At 49.5% G+C, this 22,249-nt stretch overlaps 1 protein-coding gene across 1 annotated transcript; it reads left to right on the top strand.

The window, feature by feature from the left end:
- The first annotated feature begins 208 nt into the window (after window positions 1–208).
- On the top strand, window positions 209–6,501 carry RHOV (ras homolog family member V). The gene is made up of 3 exons (XM_082760421.1): window positions 209–502; window positions 3,703–3,761; window positions 4,069–6,501. Exons 1-3 carry the CDS (start codon window positions 307–309, stop codon window positions 4,507–4,509), a joined length of 696 nt encoding a protein of 231 aa, XP_082616547.1. The 5' UTR covers window positions 209–306; the 3' UTR covers window positions 4,510–6,501.
- The last annotated feature ends 15,748 nt before the right edge of the window (window positions 6,502–22,249 follow it).

Raw genomic sequence — 22,249 nt, 5'->3', positions numbered from 1 at the left:
GACGCCTTCCTAAGCTTATGCTAACACGGGTGAAGCACACAGCTTCCTCTCAGCCACAAACTGCGGCTGGAGGCAGCCGCGGGGAGGGCTTGGGCGGGCCGAGGGGAGCGGGGCCGGGCCGGGGCGGGCCTGGAGAACGGGGCCGGGCTGTGGAGCAGCAGGTGCGGAGCCGAGAAGCGGGGCGAGAGGCGACACACAGGAGGCCGGGGAGAGCCCGCACGGCATCGCACAGCCTCCTCCCGGCCGGGCATGGCAGCGGCCCCGCCGCGCCGCTGAGCCCCCGGTGCCCCCGGTGCCCCCGGTGCCATGCCCCCTCAGGAGCTGCTGGACTACCCGCCCGCCCTGCGGAGACACAGCCGGCCCCGGGGCAGCGGCCCGGAGCTGGGCATCAAGTGCGTGCTGGTGGGCGATGGAGCCGTGGGCAAGACCAGCCTGGTGGTCAGCTACACCACCAATGGCTACCCCGACGAGTACCAGCCCACCGCCCTCGACACCTTCTCAGGTGAGGCGCCCAGAGGGTGGCCGGGACGCGGGGGGACGTGGAGCTGGGTGAAACCAGCCCTTGGATGTGGTTCCTCTGGGTCAGACGCAGGTCCACGCCGTGTGGAGTTCAGCAGCGGGAGCCCCGCTGTGAGGATGAGGTGTGCGTGGTGGTGACTGGGGGCTGGGCGCCTTCCTGCTCTGGGGGGCTTCTGTGGGTAGGGGCAAGGGGGCCTCGTGGCTTTTTAGCTGCAGAAACAGCACAGCGTTGCTCTATAGGGTTTCTGCCGTCAACCGGTGTTCAGCAGAAACTTGCTCTTCCCCATATGTCCACTGAAGTGAGGCTGGAGCAGAGGTTGCTAAAAGAATTGAGCAGCTGTATAAGGCTGCCTAAAATGCCTGCCTTCCCTGTCAGCTGAGGGGCTCTCGTTAGTTTCCACTTCTGTAAATGACATCTTTGTGTTTGTTCTCCACTCTTCTTCTGGGCTTCAGCTTCTAGTATAAAACCCGGGACAATTAAAAGCCCTTTGAAAGATTTCTGATCTTCACCTGATCCGAAGAAACGTGCAGTACACGATAGCACAGATAGGTAGATTAGAGATGGGCTCAAGTCAGACAAGGAACTAGACTTGCAATGTGTCATAGTCTCATGGGCTCTCAGAGGCAACGCTTTGTTTGTCTGAATGTCCTCCCAGTTGCTCACTCTTGCACCGGGAGTTATTGATTTTCCCTAGACCCTCTCTAAGCTCTCCCTCTGTTGCTTGAAGGGAACAAACTGGGATCGTGGTGGTGTTCGTGTGCCAGCAGCCCTTTGGGAAGAGATGTAAAGAGCCTTTGAGCTCTTCCGTGGGAAGGTTTCTGTTCTCTCTGCTCCTTTCATGCCCATGGAAGGGCTGTAAGAGGTTTGAAGTTACTGCAGCCATCAGCCTCCGTGTTTTCTGAAGGTCAAATTTATAGTAAAATGATAGAGAGAGGTGGAGGCAGCCTGAGTTCAGAGACTTCCCTTCTAGCAGCAGGTGATTCAAGGATAGCTGCACACAGGGTTAGCCCCAATCTGAATGTCTCAGTACTGAGCCTGACTTCCAGAGGTGCATAGCATTTGCAACTGATAGAAATAAAAAACGTCATTAAAAATGGGTCTTCCAAAGTTCACTTTCTTCTTATTGGGAGGAGCAAAAAAATGGGAGAAGAGAGGAATTTTCTTTCCCACTCCTACTCTTAATGGGATAAACTTGAAAAAAGCCCTTCCTTGGATTCACTAAGCACAGTTCAGGACCCATGTTGGAAATTTCAGCCCAACTCCCTCCTGTCTTGGGGATCACTTGCAATTGAAGCTGCCAGCAGAGGTGAGCTTCACTGTTTACATCCCAACCCAAATTCTGGTCAATGGGGTGTAAGGTCAAAGGGCTATAAAGCCGGTACAAGTTAAAGAAGGCAACGAGATAGGAGAAAGCATTGCGTTATCGGGAACAGTGCTGGGACTGTGACCCAGCTGCATCCATCTGGGCGCTGCCAGCAGGCTGGGTGTCACTGCCAGGCACAGCAGTCTTGAGTGAAACGCATACCTGGTGACCTTTCCCCACCAGGCTATCCTGTTCTGCCGGCCCCTATGCTATTGTACCGAAATCCAGCCTCATCCTCAGGGTGTGTACCTGGTGCGGGCGGTAGTTGGAGGCTTGTCGCGGAGTTGCTGGCGTAGCTTAGGCTAGCAGCAGGTACGAAAAAGCCTTGTGCAAGCACTGGAGCAGCAGGTAATATATGTGGTGCCTTTCTTCTGAAGACTGTAAAACGTTTCAGAGATGCTAATTCATTCTCTCAGCGCACTTGTGAGGCAGAAGAAACCAGATACTAGAAAGGCAAATGCCCAGTGCCTCGAAGATCAAGTCAGGATCTAGCAGGTTCTTTGATCAGGAACAGGTTTCTCTTCCTCCTCTGGGACAAAGATATGGTAACAACCCAACCGTTTCCCAGTCCCAGGGAAGCAATGACTTTCAGCTACTCACTGAGGAGTGGCACAGTGGTGTATGCACCCACCTCTTCATTTTTCCTTTCGTTGCTCTCTCCAACCAAATTTCAGTTCTTGCTTTCTCTGTGTCTCCCTTCTTCTCCCCAGACTTCCAGGGAGGAGAGCTCTCCTCCAAGAGTTTGTTTCAAACTCTCCACGTCAGTTGGTTCTGTCACTTTTGTCACCTGGCTCATTACTTAAGGAATAAAACAGGAGTGATCTAATTCTCTCTTTTTTTCTTTTTTCTTTTTTAAACAACAACAAGAAGAAAAGGACAATAAACCTCATTCTGGGCATAGAGAAGCAGTTTAGCTAGCTAGTGTCAAGTGCCAGCCATTGTCACCTTAGCACAGGATGTCTGCCTCTATTCAGCAAAGCACAGCCCCATCCACATTGTCAAGACTTTAAAGTGATTTCCAGTTCCCCTGATATCTTTCTCTCTTTTGCCTCGGTTCCTAGCCAGTCTCTGTTGTGTCTGTGCACTTAAACATCTAACAGTTTCATTCCAGATTTCCATCAGAGGTCCTGCCAGCCCTCACTCTGAGTCAGCTGATACCACATGAAGGCTTGCTGTGATTAGGGAGTGAAATGGAAGCAGACCTTACATCTGTAACTCAGCAGTTTTTTGGTGTGCAGATAGTCTCTGAAGGGGATTTCACTAATCACTGTTTCCTTAATAGCTTTTTTATTTCAAAGATGGTTTTAGGCATTTGTTTTTCCTTAGCTGGGGCACTTATGGAAATACTTTTTTTTTAATGGATGAGAAAAACATCCAATAACTCATTTAATGAAGACTGATTTGAGCTTCCACCCTGGGCCAAAAAGCTAGGAGCAAGTTGCTGAAGTTCTGTTTGTGTTTATCCTTACTTGTTTTCTTGGGGTGTGGAAGAACAACAAGTTGTTCTCAGGGCACTGTTCAGCTAAGGGCTTTTCTTCTCTCTAAGGAAATGGTAATATGGAATGATTCTTTGAAAATACTGGAAAACAGCCCAAAACACCTGAGGTTTTCTCATAAAATTGGAAAGTCAATGAGCTGGTCTCATAACATTTTCAGTGCAAACTTCAGCTGTTTCAGTGAGGTCTGTGAGGAAGGACAGACTGAAGTGATTTCAGGGGTCTCTTTAGCAGGATACCAAATGGAGTGCTCTGGGGAAAAATGTATGTGTGTGTGCTGGGAAGCTTCCTTAGACTTATCTCGAATTCTCTTTCTGCTACAGTGCAGGTCTTGGTGGATGGAGCTCCAGTCCGGATCCAGCTGTGGGACACTGCTGGCCAGGTGAGTTCTCTCAAAGGAGCTGTCAGCTCTGGTCCCATGGGACGGGGACTGTTGGCAGGCTTTTTAAGGAAGGCAGTGTTTCAGTGGGAAGGAAGGAGATGTGCCAGACCAATATCAGCCATTCACTGGTGTGGCGGGCACAGACGGGTGAATGACAGACTGCCTGAAGCATGGCATGGCCACAAAGTCAGCACGATGCCTATGGGGCGTTGCTGTCCTAGCTAATGTGTGAAAAAGGCTCTGCAGTATCACACTGTTAGAGTTCAGCCCAGTGAAGACTTGTTTTTTTCCCCTTTCTTCTCTGCAGGAGGACTTTGACTGTTTGCGCTCGCTTTGTTACCCAGACACTGACGTATTCCTTGTCTGCTTCAGCGTGGTAAATCCAAGCTCCTTTCAAAACATTACTGAGAAATGGATCCCTGAGATACGAACTCACAACCCCCGGGCCCCAGTGCTGCTAGTGGGGACACAGGCAGACTTGCGGGATGATGTCAATGTCCTCATCAGCCTGGATCGCTACCACGTGAAGCCCGTGCCCCGGCCTCAGGCAGAAGGTCTAGCAGATAAAATCCGGGCTGAAGCCTACCTGGAGTGCTCAGCACTGACCCAGAAGAACCTCAAAGAAGTGTTCGACATGGCCATTGTCAGCGGTGTTGAACACAAGGCACGGCAAGAAAAGAAGATGACAGCCAAAGGCATCAAAACTCTCTCCAAGTGCCGCTGGAAGAAGTTCTTCTGCTTTGTCTGAAGCAGCTTTAAGAGGGAAAAAAAGAAATGTGATGCCAGTATTGCTCTGCGCCTTCTTGGAGTGACTGCTCCTGTGGTCCCAGCGAGGAGGATATGATAAGCTGCTGGGCTTGGAAACCTGGCTCTTGCTGGGTTACTGTCTGAGATGCCTGGGAGACACGAACTGGAGTTCAGATGTGCCAGGATGTGGAATTGCCCAGGCAGCTCTAAGTACCTGCTGGACACGTCTGTAGTGTCCCAGACTAATGGGAGCCTTTAATACACCAAGACTCAGTACTGCAGAGCAGGCAGGTACCTTGCATTGTTCAAAATGGCCATTTTTCTGTCTGAAACTAAGACGCTTTCAGAGTCCTGGCAGAGTGAGTAGGGCAGGGGCAGTTATGTGCGACTGCACTGTGGTCAAACACAGGCTGCTGAGTTTGTAAACTTGGGTTTCCTCTCTGATTCTGCTTGACAAAATAGGTAGAAGTCACTTGGCTGTGAAAAAGCAGCATTCTTTCTTAAAGGCCCTGTACTGTGAGTGCCCTTGAGGTTTTTTCTAAATAAAGGCCGTTAGCTGGCTGACGAAAAAATGCACTGCATTGCTTCTTTAAGCAAAATGATCTCTGAACAGGACTGTGGACTCCAGTGAGTGCCAGTGCTGTAGCACCATCTGAGGAGGCAGTCATGAGCTTGGGACCTGTTTAAAAAATCTCAGTGTGTGTGGTAATCTGAGAGAAAGAACAGGTGAGGAGCAGTGACGGGTGGCTCTGTCTGCCTAGCGGAGACCAAACTGTGTCAGTGAAGGGTTTGTAACACTGCCAAGAGGAGAAATGTAGATGGGAACGTAATGCATGTAATGAAAGAGAGAGAAAAGGTAGAAAAGGAAGGGAATAAAAGGGGAAAAAGAGAGATGGAAGGAAGAAAGATGGGGAAGGGAAGAAGAATGAACACTGTGGAATGACAGCTGTGATTCTACGTAGTTGAGGGATTCAGGGACTCTTCTAGGGACTGGGAAAATCTGCTAGTGATCCCAGTTTCACAGGATAGTGTCCATGCATTAACTTTTGAATCAAAAGGAGGGGTTTGTAGGGAGATAGTTCCTCTTGGTCAGTAAAATTCGCTGTTGGAGCTCTAGACCAGAGAGCAGAATTTACCTTTGTGAAGTTGCAGAACAAGGAATGGAGGGCTCAGGGCTTCTTTGTCTTGTGCTTTCCTTTCTTAAAAATCACTGCTTGATCTGCTGAAACCAAAAGCAAGGGAAACCCATGAAGTTCCTGCCAGAGAAAGACATTTGCCGTGTTTGTTCCATTGCCTGCTCCCCTGTTTCTCAGGGGATTCATTTCCCAGTGAGTACTCACACTTCATTGCAGAACTTGCATTGATTTCGAAAACTTCTCTCACAGAGACATTTCGTTCTGGTTTATGTAGCAGAGAGTATCACAGGTTTGGCAAGCAATGCTTTTAATACTCAGGGGGTTCTCTGCATCTGGCTATGGCCCATCACTTTGGGAACGCTCTGGAATAATGTGATGTATGGGGATTGTTTGCCCTGCACCAAAGTCACACACACTTGGGACTGCTCAAGAACAAGTACAACAAACAAGTACAACAAACAAGTACCTGAACAGACTGGTGTCAAAATGAGCTGCGAGCTGACAGGACTCCCCCCACCTAAATGCCAGTCGGGTCCAGCGGGGGGTCCTAAGATGGAGAGTGCGAAGGTGGTAGCTAGAGCACCACAAATTCAGTTTGTCTGTTGGGTCTTTACGCATTTCTTGAACCTGTGAGACCACGGGCTCTGATGTGACCTGCTAAGGACCGTGCCAACCTTGTACGGAGCAAACCCACAGGTGCAAAGAACAGCAGCTTCCCCTCATGCAGGGGGGAGCAAGTGTTGTCCTGCAGTAACTTGGTATAAAACAGGGATTCTTTCATTCTGGAAAAGAAACTGTACTGAGAGCTGCTTTCTTCCTCTGTGATTGTGTCAAATATTTGTGCAAATAAATCTTTTTTAACGTCTGCAATTTGTGTTTGTCATTTTGTCAGTGCAAAGTAAGCTGGGTCTACAGATGAAGGAGGAGATACTCCATTTTACTGACAACGGGGCAAGAGGGGAATTGTCCCACTTCTCACTCCCTGTCTAAACCCACGCTGGCAAGGATTAAAATTCCCCCCATTGCTGAAACCCTCCGAGATGCTCCTGTTGCCTCACTGTTCATCTCCCTCAGCTGCCCCTCAGGGTGGAGGCTGCTGAGGAGGACCAGGAGCAAGTCTGCAAGGCTGTCAGTGCCTCTCCTCAGAAGGCACCATCCAGGGACCTGTCTGGAGGCCCCCAGAGCACTCACTGAGACAAGCCCATATGGGACTTGTATCAGGAGCCTTAATAACAGCATGCTGCTCTGTCATTAGCTGGTGGGTAATTTTAGTCATCAGCCTCATTTCGCTTCTTAACTTGATAGTTAAGCACTACTCAAGTGCTGAAAAGTTTTGTTCATGACACATACAACACAAAGGCTCTATCTAAGAAGCTCACAGGACTCATCCTTTCAGCTTTACATCAGCAAAATAGGTATGTAAAAGCTGAGGAGCGCTTCTATCTGTCCGCATCTGGGGCCCCAAATGGAAAAAAAAAAAAAAAAAAACAGTGGAGCACAGGTGATGAGCACATGAGAATCAGAAACTAGAAGGGAATAGGGAATTACTCCTGATAAAAGATGATTTGGGATTTATCTTTTTTTTTTTTTTTTTTTAACCAAAGCCTGAGACTACTCCATCCTTCTGCAGTCTGCTGTGTTCAGGTGTAAAGCAACCTATGAGGATATTTGGAGCCAGCTCCCAGCTTCGCAGCTTCCCAGCATTCAAGCTTGCAGAAAGACCTGTGAATGGAAATAGCAGGAAAGTGTGAATTAACTTCACATGGAGTGAGTCATTCCGCTGAGCCATATCCTGTCATGTGCACAATAAGCACACTAAAACTCCCTGAAACCTGAAAACCCAGCCAGGCTCCTGGGAAGGGTGGGGGTGAAGCTATCTCACTCATTAAATGGAGTGTCCTCACGAAGCCACCCCAGGCTCCCTGAAGAGAGCCTTGGAGCACTGGACCTGTGCTACTGCTCGGCTCGGGCACAGTTCGGGCTTGTTTCCGCGTTGCAGTGCTGCTTGACCAGCCTGTGTTTTGGGATGGTGCTGAGAGCACAGGATTGTTCCTGGGAGACTGTTGCTAATACAAACCACCCCACCAGGCTGGATGAAGCCAGCCAAGCCCAGTGCTAGGCCAGCACGATTCCACCCAAGTGTCACTTACTTTAGACCAGAAGGGATCCTTATTTGATCTGATTTGTCCAGTAGCACAACGATCAGCAGAAAATGCCAAAAAAATGTACGTGTAGGGTAGGGACTCTAGTATCTGCTTTCTTGCTTAGGACTCTGACTCGGGTCCTGGTCAGCAGACTCCTGCACAATCCAGCAGAGTAACTCATAAGGGGGTTCCCAGCAGTGTAAGTGACACCGCAAGTCCTTCAGTGCAGGTAAGCACCACGTCGTGTGGTCCTGCATGAAACTGGTGTGCTAGCTGCTGCTCTCAGCTGCCAGCTCCAAAGGAGCAATGCTCTGGTGCTCTGCTGCCAGCAATGGCAGGGACGCGGTGTGGAGGGGGCCATTTTGTTCCCTTTCTTTGTACATAGCATATCCTAAATGGGTTTAGCTGTGCCAAGTAAGATCCTAGCTAAAAATGTTTTCCTGAGCTTCCACTAAAGAGAATTAATCCCCAAAATAATACCAAGTTTTGTCTGACTCAACATGTCCTTCTTCCAGAGCCTGAAGGCAAGTCCCAAAGGGCCCTTCGGGAGAACTCTGTGCCCTGCAGGTTACGTACTATTAACTTCGAAGGGACAGGCTCAATTCTTACCAGGTCAGGAGCTGACATGAGCCCAGCAGTGGGGACAAGCAGGGACTCCCTGAGCCCCACTGAAATGCAATTACCACATGCATGGCACCTTCCCCCATTTCCTGAGAGGGTTAACCGATAAGGTTAACAGCCTTATCACCTTCTTAACGCCCCCAAATTTAATCCTCAAGTGCTAACCAGCTTTTTCTTCACCTTGTCTCATGGATAAATATCATTAAACTTGGAGCAACCACTTTCAGACTGGAAGCAGGAGGCCAGCTGACTTTTCCCAGCTGCAGCGGCAGCACAAGCAGCCTGCTGCAGTTTTGCTCCTGGTGCCCCAGCCCCTTGCAGGATTAATCCCTCTTGTGTGGACCTGGTGGCCCCATGGAAGCCACAAGGGAGCCCCTGAAGGAGGCCCAGCAGTGAGCAGAGGCACTGCTCAGATAGGTGCTGGTGGCAGAAGAAATGTTGGTCCTCTTGCAGCCCGTATGTTGGTGTGGCTGCTTCTCTCTCAGCTCTGCTGAAGGTCATTTGTGCCCAGGAGACACCTGGGCCTGCTTGGGCTGCTTAAATATCTTGGCCCTCTTTTACATTGTTGCCTCTCTTGGAGCCATGCTAAAAATCGTACTTTAGTGCATCCAGAAGATAATGTGTTTGCATGAAAAAAATACTCAAATTTTACAAGATGGGTCCAAAACTGACACCCCTGTGCTGGAAGATGCTGGTCAAGACCCAGCTCACAGCATGCATCTGCTCCCAGGAGAGGAATCAAAGCACTGGCCCAGCTGGCACCCGAGCCTCCTGGAAGCTGCTTACTCATGCATCTGCCAGAGTCCAGCCCTGGGCTCTCCGTTCCCACCGTATAAATACAGCATTGTACTTGCAAAGACCTATTGCACAAGAGAGCAGGGTATGTTTCAACGTATCCCTGAGACAGGTTCCCTGGGCTGCGGCCCCACGTGATGCCTGTTCCCAGGGTGACACCGTGCCCTTTCCAGCTCGCGGACCCAGCCGCTCGGCACCCAGACTGGCCCGACTCGTTCTGGAGGAGCAGGAGGAGATGTGGGTCCCATCCTCCCCCTCCATCCCCTCACCCCCAGCGCTGCGCCCGGGGCGGTGTTGTGAACTGAAATACACTGGTTTCTGCTCCTATGGAGGAACGTCAGGTGTGGGAAATTTGGCTCGGGGACAAGTTTCACCACGAGTCACTGAGCCAGGCTTTTCTTTCCCATGAGATAATCTTGGGCGGGGCAGACAATCTCTTAAAATTAAAATACAATGAAAATACACGGGCTTCCCAGGGTTTAGGGTAAAGCTCCCTTTCCTTGTTTTCTCAGAAAGCGAGCCAGGCTCTGCTGAAACCTTCCCCAGGCCTGTGGCACGGAGGGCAGCACTGCTCCAAGGAGCCAGGCTGGGGCCTCTGGGCCAGGGGCTTGTGCCTGCTGCTCCCCACAGCCATCAGCTGGTGGCAGGAGCCCTTCTGTGACACCATGGGTGGCCAGCTTGGCCTCCTTTGGAGGCACCTCCACTGTCCTGCAGAGGATGGATGTGGCGAGTCAAGCTGAGCCCCCTTCCCAGAGCATCCCCCATGCAGGGGTTTCCTGCAGGCTGTGCAGCCCACAGCATGGCAGAGCTGGCTCCTCCACTGTGAGAAGGGCCAGGACAAGCTGAAAGAAGTCGTGGGCTGAGGACTCTCTCCGCAGTGCTTCCAATGTCCCAGAGGGGACAATCAGCACCATGTGCTGCAGCAGGGCCCATCGTGAGAGGACTCGGCTCTCCCAGCAGAGGCTGGGTCCCTGCAGGGCTGTACGGGAGAGAGAGGCTGGGAAAATGCTGCCTGAGCAGCACAGATGGGCTTGAGGCAGTATTGCCGAGCATGGGCTGTTCTTCTGCTGGGAGCCCCGGGTCCCTGCAGCAGGCTGGGAGGCAGGAGGAGCACCAGGGCATGGGCAGAGCTTCAGAAACTGCGCATTCATCTTCGCTGCCAGTAAGCCAGAAAGCGCCTGGGGTGGGATGATGACGCACCGCACACCTGAGATCGTTTTCATGGGAATAGACCCGTGAGAGACAGCGAGAGGAAGAGTCAGGGAAACTCTCCCAGCACTTCAGCCGGTGTCAGCATTCACGGGGCAGATTTCACAAGATAAACAAAAGCCTTTAATAACCACGGTGGAGCGAGGCTTTGAAACCCTGTGCAATCTCTGCCAGCAAAGCAGAGCAGCAGAGTCCTCGCACGGCACGGGAGCCGCCAGCCAGCGAGAGTCGCGGCGGCTGCAGAGAAAAAAGCCTTGCAAAAACCAAAACGTACGGATCAGTGGGTACCCGAGCTGTACTCCCGGCTGCGGGTAGTAATATGCACAGTGCTATATATAGTGCCGATGAATATTCATGCCTCTGCTAAGGGGTTTTAATAAGATGGAGCAGATGAAAGATGTCAGCCACTCTGGAATATTATCTGGGCAGCAGTGCCTAATCTGCAGGGAGGATAGGTGAGGTTATGTTAGGCTGTGATATCTTCCGTAGGGTGATTGGTTTTGCTTCTTTTAAGCCAAGCAGATCTGTAGAATAAAAAAAGTTATTAGCATATAACAGTAAAATCTTACATGCATGAGACTCCCATCAAAAGACTCTAAGCCTGAAATACAGGGATTATGTGCTACACAGGAAAATACAGCTGTACCCTGAGAGGAGCGTGACATCCTGAGACAGCTGGTTAGCTGCCTTATGAGTACCAGTAGGAGCAGGGGAACAGCTTCCTGGTCCTGCCTTTCCATGCAGTGGATTTATTCATTGCCTCCAAACATGTCTTTTCAGATGATGAAGGCACTGCAGCAGGTGCTGGGAGAGAGGAAAAGTCTAAACATGGTTTTAGTCACCAGCAGCTTGGAAGTGCTAACCCAGGCTTTAACATCATTCCCCTGTGTGGTCCTGGGTGAACGACTTTCCATTTTCCATTTGAAAAAGGGAGATCCCTCCCCTCAGTGGGATGTGACACAGGTTTATTAAGGGGTCTTCACAGGGTGCCATAGCAAAGGAAGGGTTGTTGACAGGAACATCGAGGCATTTCTCCTCATGTTCCTCAAAACGGGACAAAAGCCCTGACGTGTCCGGACACCAGTCTTCATTACTCTTTACTGGATCTGGGAGACCAAGCACTGTGATTATAGCTCCAGCTTTTGGGTTCAGGAGATTATGGGATAAAATGTGGTATTTATTTACATGGTACTTTCATCAAGTTGTCAGAGAAAAGTGAAGTGATGGACCCAAAACACAGAACATAAGACATTCGTGTCAGGATCTGTTGATTCTGTAGTACAGACAGGCAGGCCTATGTGGGCACAGCCTCAGCCCAAATGGATGAGAAGCCACCATGCCAGAGGTCTGGGAGCCCAGCAGCAGCAGGAACTGATCCCGAACAAGATCAGAACTTGTGGGTGGAGAACAGCATCAGCATCCATCCTGAGTACATCATCTTGTAGGATGGGGAGAGGAGAAAGAGATTCTGGCTTTTGAGACACCTCTGCATAGTTTGGGAGAGAAGATCAGCCAGATGAGAGCAGTACAAATTTCAGAGCAGATTTCTGTGTAAGCAGCTGATGGCTGAAGGCTTTGCTGCCGGGCTGCCATGCTACCTGCTGTGGCTATGTCAAGCTAGGTCACAGCCAGCAAGCTCTGACCAGCGAAGGAGGTAACGGCACGCTCTGGAGCCCAGCCTGCCTCATGGTAAAGGGGCAGCTTGCTTCTGCTGAGTGCTGACTTCACCCATGCTGCCCTTCCACGTTTTGTTGGCACCTGCTGGAAATCTCTGGCCACATCTGTGGTCTAAGTAATTACAGAAAGGTTGAGGGGCCAGCATGAATATTTAATTGTTACAAACAGAAGTCTACAGCAGGAATTAGCTGCCCTTCCTTAACCTCCTCTCTATACTTGAAGGAGCGTAACAGAATAGGAAGAGACCAAGTCCTGCTCTCCATCCTAGAGCATGGCTTTATTGGTAATTAAAAACTACATCTCAGCTTAATTTTCTTCCCACACTTGGCTGTACTCTATCTTACCCCATCTCAAAGAGGCATGTCAGTCCTTTCATATCCTCGCTGGAGTTCACAGAGGTTTGCCAGCATTAATCAGAGGCAATTACCTTTGCATCTTTAGGCAGGGATATCAGACCTGAGCCTAGGGTGATTCATTGCAAGATCGCTTCCCCCTGCAAGGTTCTTCCAGACATCTCCTTCGCCTGGAGACCTCAGCACCTTTGGTCATTCCACGCTTGGGAAATTCTCCTGGCATGGAGCAAGCCCCAAGTACTTCACATCCCTGTCTTTTCACTTCACCTGGTGGAACTGAGAACAGGGTTACAGGTTGGTTCTGGCCAGGAATTATCTAACCAACATTTTCAGGTTTTGATAGATTAACTTTTTTTTCCAATAAATTCTCAGGTGAAACTGTCCTGTTTGGTGAACATCCACTGCAATACAGACAGTGCTGCTGGACCGCAGACCCGTTCTCGGCAGCCAGTCTGGGTGCAGCCTGGAGCAACCCAACCACACTGACCGCTCCTGACTTGGACAGCTCCTGGGTTCCCATCTTCCTGCTGAGCAGAAATGAGTCGCACCTGCAGCCCTTGCAGCTCTGAACCTAGATGCCCTAAGAGGCCTGGCTGGAAGGAGGGCTTTCAAGATCCCTTGGCTTTGTGGGAAGGGACTCCCTGGCTCCTGACATGAAAGCGATTCCTCAGAGGTGAACAGCACATGATGATTATTTGGGAGAGAAGGGATTTATGGTTTCCTAGAGGGAATGTTTTCTGTCTTACAGAAATCCCAGGGAACTGTGTGGGTCATAACAAAATTAGAAATATACATGCCAGAAAAGAAACGGAGAAATGCTCTAGCAGTTGGAAATAAAGTGAAATCCATTGTTATTACCATTAATGTTGTCATTACTTACTAGTAAACATTTTTGTTATTAAACTCAGTCTGCCAACATGGAGTTTGTAAGTGTTGACTGTAGGCATCACTCACTGAAACCTGTAGAGATGCCAGCTGTGCAAATAAACAGTCAGGTGCCCGCAGCCCACTTACCTGCACATCTCTCCAGTGCTCTAAGAAAGCTTTTGCAGGAGAGAGAAAGAAATCTGGCACTTCAAAGGGACACTGACTTTCAGCACAACCTCTCCAGCTGCTCAGGGAGCAGCCTGCCACGCTATGAATGAGGCTGGAGAAGTACAAGGGAGGGGTGCCCGCTGGGATAATGCCATGAGGACCACTCCCCCTCTGTTTCTCCTCTTCCCTCCAATCAGTCCACCAGCCAGGACAGATTTCTGTAATTTTGTGATAATTTGAATGTGCTGCCTGTAGATCTGGCATCAGGGTGCTGTTGTACAAACACACTGGGATAGTATTCTGGGGTTGAGAAGGAAAAATGAATAGGGAGGGAAGCAACTGACTGAAAATAAACCATGTCTCAGCAAACACATGACAGTCATTAAGGGATAATTGAGTTCAAAAAATTTTACAGCCTCTCCAGGCCACCACAGTTGGAGTGATCACTGTCTCATCAGTGCTGACTGAGTGGGGTACAACTGACCTAAGCAAAGCTTTTATCTGCAAAATAAATACCACTCTGGCTCTGCACGGTCATAACGTTGATTGCTGACTGACAGGTTACACAAGAAGCTGGATCTGAAGTCAGCGAGAGCAGCGTGGTGAACACCCTGCCGTGGCCGGGCCTGGCCAGGCGGCAGGTCACGTCCCACAGGGTTGTCCACGTCCTGCTGAGCACAGGCTGCGAGTCTCAGTAGGGTGAGTAGGGAGGAAAAGCAGACAAATGAGGCAAAAACATCTTCTGCATGCTTACTCAGGACAATGTGCTCAGCTGTTGGCGGAGAGGGCAAAGCAAATGAGCTGTCACCTCCATCTCAGGGGCACTGCCAGTGACAGAGAAATCTTCTGATCATAGGGACAGATTTCCAACAAAGAAAACAGCCCTTCCTTTGACTGGCACTTTCCTTTTTGCTAAAACCTGTTTTTCATCTTCTTAGCCACCTGCTGTTCTTAAAAGGTGGACAATAGCCTCCTTACTGGCAGGAATTACCTCTGTATTATAAATTGGACAGTCACATGAAAAGCGGGCTTGTCTGACAGGGCAAACCTTTCCATCACAGCAAAACACTGTGGTGCATAACACGCAGGAACAGTGTTTTGGTGCCCATTGTTCCTTTGCATAAAAGTCTTTGAACTGGAGCTAGTAATTATGGGAGCCGCGCTGCAGACAGCTCCTCAGCCGCTGATATGTTTATCAGTGGAGCATCAATCTGACTTGCTTCCAGGAGGTGTAGATGGCATGGGGTCATGCTTGCGTCAGCTCATCAACCCCGCAGAGCTGGGATGATCTCTTTCTTCTGTCTCTGTGAAGCAGACAGCATCAGTGGAGTCCCTGGCCCTGATTTAAATAGGTGCCTCAGTTCAGCAGTGACAACATGCAAGGCTTTAAAGCTTGGGGATTGAAGATGCATTGCCAAGGCACAGGAGTGATTCCTGACACCTTTAGGAGGCTGAAAGCAGAGAAGCTTTTAAACTAAATGAAGAAACAGACTTATCTAGGTTAAAATACATGTTGTCATGAAAACACAAAGGTTTGCTTTCCTCTCACCTTGTCTGAACTTTGGCTGAGTGCTGCTGGCAGACAAGTGACTTAGAAACAGTCACTGGCCACAGCAGGATCCTTCTGACACCTACCCTCAGGAGGGAGGTACAGGGATGCCCGGGCAGCAGGGCAGGCCCTCTGACTTACCCTAGGGTGAATCAGCAAGCCCCAGTCTCCTTAGACACCCTAAGGATTTCTGAAATCTCTCTTCTTCTCTGAGGTTTATAGTTAATCCTATAGGGCTAGAAGATTCAGTGCTCTAACCATCAGATATGTGAGTTGCTAACAGTTTGGGATGATCTGCAAGGAGAGCTCAAGACATAGCTACTGGCTGTTTGTCACTGGATTCTGAACTTTCTCAAGTTGGGGGAGAAAATGAACTTCTTAAGAACAATTTTAATGCAAATTAAATGGGTATGGAGTGGACAAAATTTAAGGCAGGTTGGAAAGTAGAAGATGGTTTCCTGCTCACAGAGCCTGGAGGTTCTGGAGAGGTTTTCAGCTAGAAAAGGACGAACCCCTCCCCTTGAAGACCAAGACAGTCTTGTTTATGAAAACTAATAGATGACAAAGATGTCGAAAATAGAAGATAAGTGGGCTTGAGTCAGGAGGCCCTTTCCAGCCCTGTGTTCAGAAGCATTTTCAAAGGATTGATGTACCTTACAATTACCACCAGGTTGGGGACGGCTCCTGAGCTTTGCCCAGCTCCACAACACTCATCTCCATGAGAAATTTGGTCCGTACTATGTGCAACATGTATTGCTCCACTCTAATTGCAGCACCAACAAGCATGGACTTGGTCAGGAACCGAACATGGTTTGTCTCATTGCTGACTGCCAGTGGCCAGTTCTGAGAAGTACCTGCGCATCGGCTCTTCCCTCCTAACTGGGTCTTCAGTCAGGATCTGTCCTCCCAATTATCACTTTTTTTTCTTTCTTTCTTTTTTTTTTTTTTTTTTTTTCCTTGGGAAAACTGAGCAGAGAGCTGATTTTCTTACGGCCAGGGCTGGGACAAGGACTCTGCCCCCATCAGCCACCCACAGGTGGCTCACAAAAATCAACAGCAGGCACTGGGGATGGGAGCACAGCACCGCAGCAGATAGCCCCAAAGCCACGTCATGGAGGCAGCAGTCATTTCTGTTCACAGGGAGGTGGCCAGCCAAGCTCTGAATGTATTGAGGCAGAGTTGTTTTGTTCTCTGCTCCAAGGAGATGAAAGGCACCTTGGAGGGGAGAGTTTGGTGTTTATGTGTGGCTCTGAGCAGCTGCAGCACAGACAGTAAGCTGCAACAGCAGGCAGAAAGCAAGAACCATGTAACGGCTTGGTGGATACCCACACTGCCCTCTTTTACTTCCCACATTAAGGCTCAAGCAGAATCCCAGCTCAATGTGTAGATACACCTGGGTGACATTTCATTATCTTGAATATTTCTGTAGGACACTTGGCTGAAGTTAGCTTTGTTGGAATTAGATGCATGATTGTTTTGCAGCCGAGGCACACTGTCAGTCATTAAGGCTCCCATTGTGCTTTCTGCAGGGTTTGCAAGTATCCTGTACCATGCTTTGCCCAGTGCCAAAATCTCCTCAGTGGTTCAAAAATTTATTACTACTTCCTTTCCTGACACCGTTATGCCTTGTGCAGAAAGGGTCCCAGGGACATTCAGAGCAACATGCTTCCTGCGTGACCAGTGAAAGATGCTATCTGATCACCTGGTGCTGTTATATTCAGATTGTGCCACACTGTCTGAGCAGTTCCAGACATCTTGCAATGCATATCACAAATTCCACCTGCCTCTGAAAAAAAAAAAAAAAAAAGACACAAAAGAAGGGAGTGCTGAGAGTCAAACAAAGGTAGAGTTTATGGGAAAGTGAAGGGGAGGGGGCAAACAGGAGGAATAGGAAGTCAGGCTTTGAACAAGCCCTGTCACGCCACAGGGACCTGTTCTACCTGCCCGCTGTGTGACCACAGCTCCGCCTGCCCGGTGGCTGCGGTGGGAACGGGGACGCGCAGCAGCGCTGGAGGAAGGGGTCCGTTTGCTGTGGATGTTCCTGCAGGGTGGAGGGAGCCAATATACCCGGCAATGAGAGCATTAGTCAGCCACAACCCTTGCCAAAAGCACATGTATGAGCATCATTGGTGGCTCTGGAGGGGAAATGTCTGTTTACGCGTGACATCTCTCACAAGGCTTGTGATGCTGACTGTGAGATGGTGACAGAAGAGGATTCAGTAATCTCTGACTTAGAAGTGCATCTGGTTGCCAAAAGGGACCGGGTATATTCACAAATCATCACAACTTAGCCTCCTTTTTCCTCTTCACAAAAGAGAAACAACCCAGTACATCTGCCTTTCTCCTGCCCTACACTGCACATGGATCTGGCCAAGACTGGAGCTTGGTGACAAGAGGCAACACTCAATTGAAAAAGCAAATACCTGGACACATCAGCTATTCTTCATGTAGAAAGGGAAGCAGCGGACTCTAAAGGCAACTGCAAGCTGAGCTTAATTGTTCTGTGTTTCATTAGATATGTATCAATGAGGCCATCCCATAGGAATAGTCATTAGGAGCTATAGAGTAGAAAGGGCATTTGTTGGAAGGAATGAGGTAGGACAGTTATCTCCAGAGAAGGACAAGCACCCTGTGCTCCCCGGCATCATCTTTTCACTGTTATTTCTCTTGAGTCAAGTTCCTCAGACAAGGACTGGGCATTTGCACTTTGATCAGGGAGAGGCCAGAGTACCCAACCTGCAGGTGGTCTGAGCGTGGAGAGCACCCCAACCACAAAGCCCTTCTGGAGGAGCTTCTCTGGAGTGCAGAGAGTGTTGCAGGGGACATGGGGTTTGGTTCCCTCCAGCCTAGAAACCCACATAACCCTTCAGAGCCACACCTGCCCACCCCCCAGAAAAAGTGCTGCCGCCACTGTTTTTCCCCCCAGTGAGGACTTCTGAGTGGCCTCCTGCACCTGCTTTATGCATGACACAGTGACTGCGTGAATAAAACGGCTGTTGCTGCTGTGTGGACCCTGAGAACTGGGGCTTAGCCTTCTGCCCCAGGCTCTGGAAAGGGCTTTTCTCCCGACACATCGACAGTCACATGCACAACCCGGCCAGGCACTCCTCGTCCTGGTTACTTGTGCAATATGAGCAAACTTTTGCCCCAAACACAGGTTCTGATTGAGCCTTCACACCAGGCCTCTCACACCCAGCTGCCTTCTGCTGCACAAGTCCCGGCTTCGAGGGAGAAGCTGCCATCGTTTTACCTCATGGCCTGCTCGGAGCAGGCTCTGAGAAGAGTTTCCAGCCCACAGCTGGTTAATCACGTACAATTAACATAAACCCGAATGCAGTGGGGAATAAATAAAAGCTGGGAAAGCCCCCATTTCCCAGCAGCTGGATGAGGCAATTTGCAGAAAGCCTGGAGGCATGGGGAAGAAGGAGCCTTTCATGAGGCTGCTGGTCCATGTGAAGGGGTGGGTGAGGGCAGTCTGGGGCAGTGCTCCTCTCACCCCCAGAGCCTAGGGCCAAGGCAGGACAGCAGGTGAGCCGCCTGCCCTAGACATCAGTGCAAATGGTGCTCTGCAGGGAGGGTGTGGAGGCAAGATAGCGATGTCATTCCCGATCTGCAGGTGATGAGACTCACCAAGCAGGCTTGTGGCTTCAAGAACAACCAGCAGAAGCTGGACGCAGTTTTCTAGAGCCTCAATCCAGCGCTGTAGGCTCAGGGCATACAGGGCCAGGAGAGGCTCTGGGGCTCATGAGGATAGTTGGACGTTTCTAAGTTAGCTACTACCCCCCAAATCACCACGGTTTCTGTTTCTACAGTAGCCCAAAATGTTTCCTCCTGCTAGCCCTGGTGCTCAGCTGGTGCCCCAAGGGGTTGGAGAGGAATGAGCAGGAAATGCATTCCTTGAAGTTGATAGCTTTTTGTCAGCATGCTTGGGGGGCACTGCTAACATAAAGAAGGCAGATGCAGCTGGGGATTACCCCTTCATTTAGCAGCCTGGGAGAAGCTCAAGTGTATTGTGAAACTTCATGCGAGATCTTAGATCAGCTCCTTTCATCCGCGGCCTTGCGGAAGAAGAAGAGCCTAGTGGTGAAAAAATACTGATGAAAACAAATAGCTATTTTCTTGGTGCTTGGGCTTCCGTCTGGGCCTCACCCAGCTGCCCCAGGGTTGGCCAACAGTGGAAGTTTCCCTCATATACAACGCTTTTAGTATTCAAATGGCAGTACCTGGCTTCGCTGACTATTTGCAAGCAGAATCCTTCAGATGCTTACTCATTTTCCTGATGGCCAGGTAGATTCATGGGATTTACAGCCTTGCGTGCCTCAGGAGTGTGACTGGAATGCAACAGAGAAGAAAGAAGATAAAGTCTTGCTGTCTGAGAACGTGCATGTGTAAGACGACAGGCAGGATGATATGGGGCACACACGTGCCAGCTCTTCCCTGTATCTACAAGCTTGCTTTCTGAGTAGATCCTGTCTCTGATCTGTCTCTTAGCAGCTAAACGGGGAGATAAGTGAAAGGAGGGTGGAAATGACATGGCTATGGCTGAGGGGCAGTGGAAGGAGCAGTCAGCAGAAGACATGGCAGGAAAGAGGCAATTCCTGGGTACATTTGTTTTGCATTTAAAACAGATTTGCTTAGGCTTCAGGGAAAGGTAAAAAGACCTCCCCCTCTCCCAGAATACTAGGGCAAGAAGGAAAGGAAGATTTGTTGACACGGTGTAATTCTACAGCGTGAGCATGGGTAGTTTCTAAATAAGAGAGAGAACCAGTTCAAACTGGTTTAACAGAAACTTTGTGCACCAAAAACCTCTAGCAAGGGCATTAAAATAAGAGCGTTGCATCCTTGGCAGCAGCTCTGTCTGCTCAGCTGTGGAGCCACACAGTCCATGCAAGGACCCCGCTGCTGCCCAGCATCTGCCCTGGTACTGAAGCCTCCCTGAGTGTGTGACAAATGTTCCTTCATCCTCTAATATGGATTTATAGTCTCCAAGACAGAAAAAAGGGGTGTATGGTGAGGCTTGGAAGGCACGGCTGCAAAATTCTGAATTTGATGACACTCTACAAAAGGACCGTTTAGGCTTAGTTTGGTTTTAATGAAAACTCCACTTCCTTAAAGTCCTGTGATTACATGAAAAAAAATCTCTTATTTCTGCCAAAACATACTGTATGTGTTAGGGGGAGGAGTAGAAGTCAGAAAAAAATCTGGGAAATAGATCCAAATAATAGATAAAAAAAAAAAAACACACGTGGGAGAAACACCCCCAGACTTTTTAAAAAATTTGCAAGATTTTGCTGCTGGACTCATAAGCCTGGGAGCTGAGGCTGGCTCTGTATAAGCCATATGAAACCAAAGGGAAGGAGACAGTGTATGGAGGACACACAAGAGGCTTGGGAGACCTGCAGTCAGTTTTCTGCTCTTTTGAAGGTTGCATTGGCTCTCCCCTGCCCCCTAGGTGGCTATGAAGCTTGGAGGCTGGGTGGAGTATGGTAACATGGGCCATAACAGATAGAGTGGAAGAGAACAAGACCTCATAGCTCATAGATGGCCATGGCATCTCACACTTCAGTAGTGCCTAATGCCTGCAGCACAAGATGTCTCTGTTGGTTTGACATTACAATGTCCTAGATAACACCAGGCAGGACATTAAGGTACTGCTGCCCCCTCTTGTGGGCTCCTCAAAGGGGCTGGCAAACCACTTCAGAAACCTGCTCTGGCTGAACAATAACCCTCAGATGCATTAAAAACACATCAGTGCAGCCGGCAGCCTGCAGTGGAGGCACAGGCAGGAGGCAGGCACCAGCACTCGGCCCCTGGGTGCAGCTGGGGAGGGAACTGCTCCCCCCATGCCTACATGAGAGGGATGCTATGGCTTAATTTAAAGAAGTTTACAGCTGGGAGAGTCCCAGCAGCTTGAATCCCTGGGCCAGCACACCCAGTGCTTTGCTTTGAGAACAGCTGCAAGTATTTTTTGACAATCTTGAGGCATGTGGCATGTGGGCCAGGTGTGTCAGAGCAGAGAACAAAGCCACAGACACCTTGTCTATGCTGAGATTTGTGGAAATTTCCTCTTCTTGCTGCAGCGCCCGGCTGGCTCCACCAGCATTGCTAGCCTCTGTAGCTCACATCAACTGCTAGCTGTTGTTTTGTGTAACTTCTAATGCAGGCTGGCTCTGGGCAACTTGGAGAACACAGTAATTAAACGCTGGGTCTGGCCTCTGCCAGAAATCTCTTAGAGCTCTTACAGGAACCAATTGTGAATTTCAAAACTCCTGACACGGCTGCAGATGAGGACACTTTGGAGAGATGATCATTGTTGAAGGGCCACAGAAACTCTGTCACACCTCAAGTGTCACCTTGCCCAGGAAATAGTCACTTCCCTGTGACACTGGTCAGCCAAGCTTCCTTGCAAAAAAGCTCCTCCATACATTTCTACAAGCTGTGTTACAGAAGAGATTGGATCTGCTATAATTTCTTTTAAATAAAGGTTGTCGTAGCTGACTGTATTTCCCTGTGACTATAAATTATTATAGTAACACGGTTCCATGCTAGATGGCCATGGGAGAGTGTTTCTAATTTCTCTCTCCATTTCTTCAAGGAGGAAGAAAAAAAAAAAGAGTGTCTGGAAAGTTTTCATAGACTGTTTCCCACACAGGCACTCCTTTAGCAAGCAGTGTTTGCTTACTGGAATAGCCATGACATTTCAAATCTGTATCTGATCTTATTCTGTAAGAATGTCTTCGCATAGGACAAGTATTGTAGATACAGGCTCCAACTGATGCCGCTGCCTTGCAAAGAAACCCCTAGTTAAGTTTTTCACAGCCCTTTATTCAATGTTTGCCGGAAGTTCACTTACTTATTTAAACCCCAGGAGGCTGAGTTACCCACATGTGGAAGGGAAGATAAGGCTTACAGCAAAGGACACTGCCAATTAACTTGCAAAGGAGCCTTGCATCCTTCACCTGAACAGCCTCCTGCTGTTCACCCCATGTTAGTGTTCCTGAGGCTTTAGACATCCTCAGTTGAGGAATCCCAGAACTGGCTGGAAAACATACAGCACTGTCCCCCTGCTGGCTGCACTCAAAGTGCTCTTCTGCCACGTTGGCCCTCAGCTGCTTTGGCCACCTTAACTCCTGCACTGGGGCCAGAGCACCCTGGAGGAAAGTCTGGGTTGTCATGGGAAGGGGTGGATGAGGTGGTCCTCTCCAGCACTAGGTTGGTGCCA

This window comes from Aythya marila (genome assembly GCF_965140915.1).
Source record: "Aythya marila genome assembly, chromosome: 5".
Taxonomy (NCBI): domain Eukaryota; kingdom Metazoa; phylum Chordata; class Aves; order Anseriformes; family Anatidae; genus Aythya; species Aythya marila.
The sequence above is the reverse complement of the archived record's forward strand: the minus strand, read 5'-3'. Positions and strand labels throughout refer to the sequence as shown.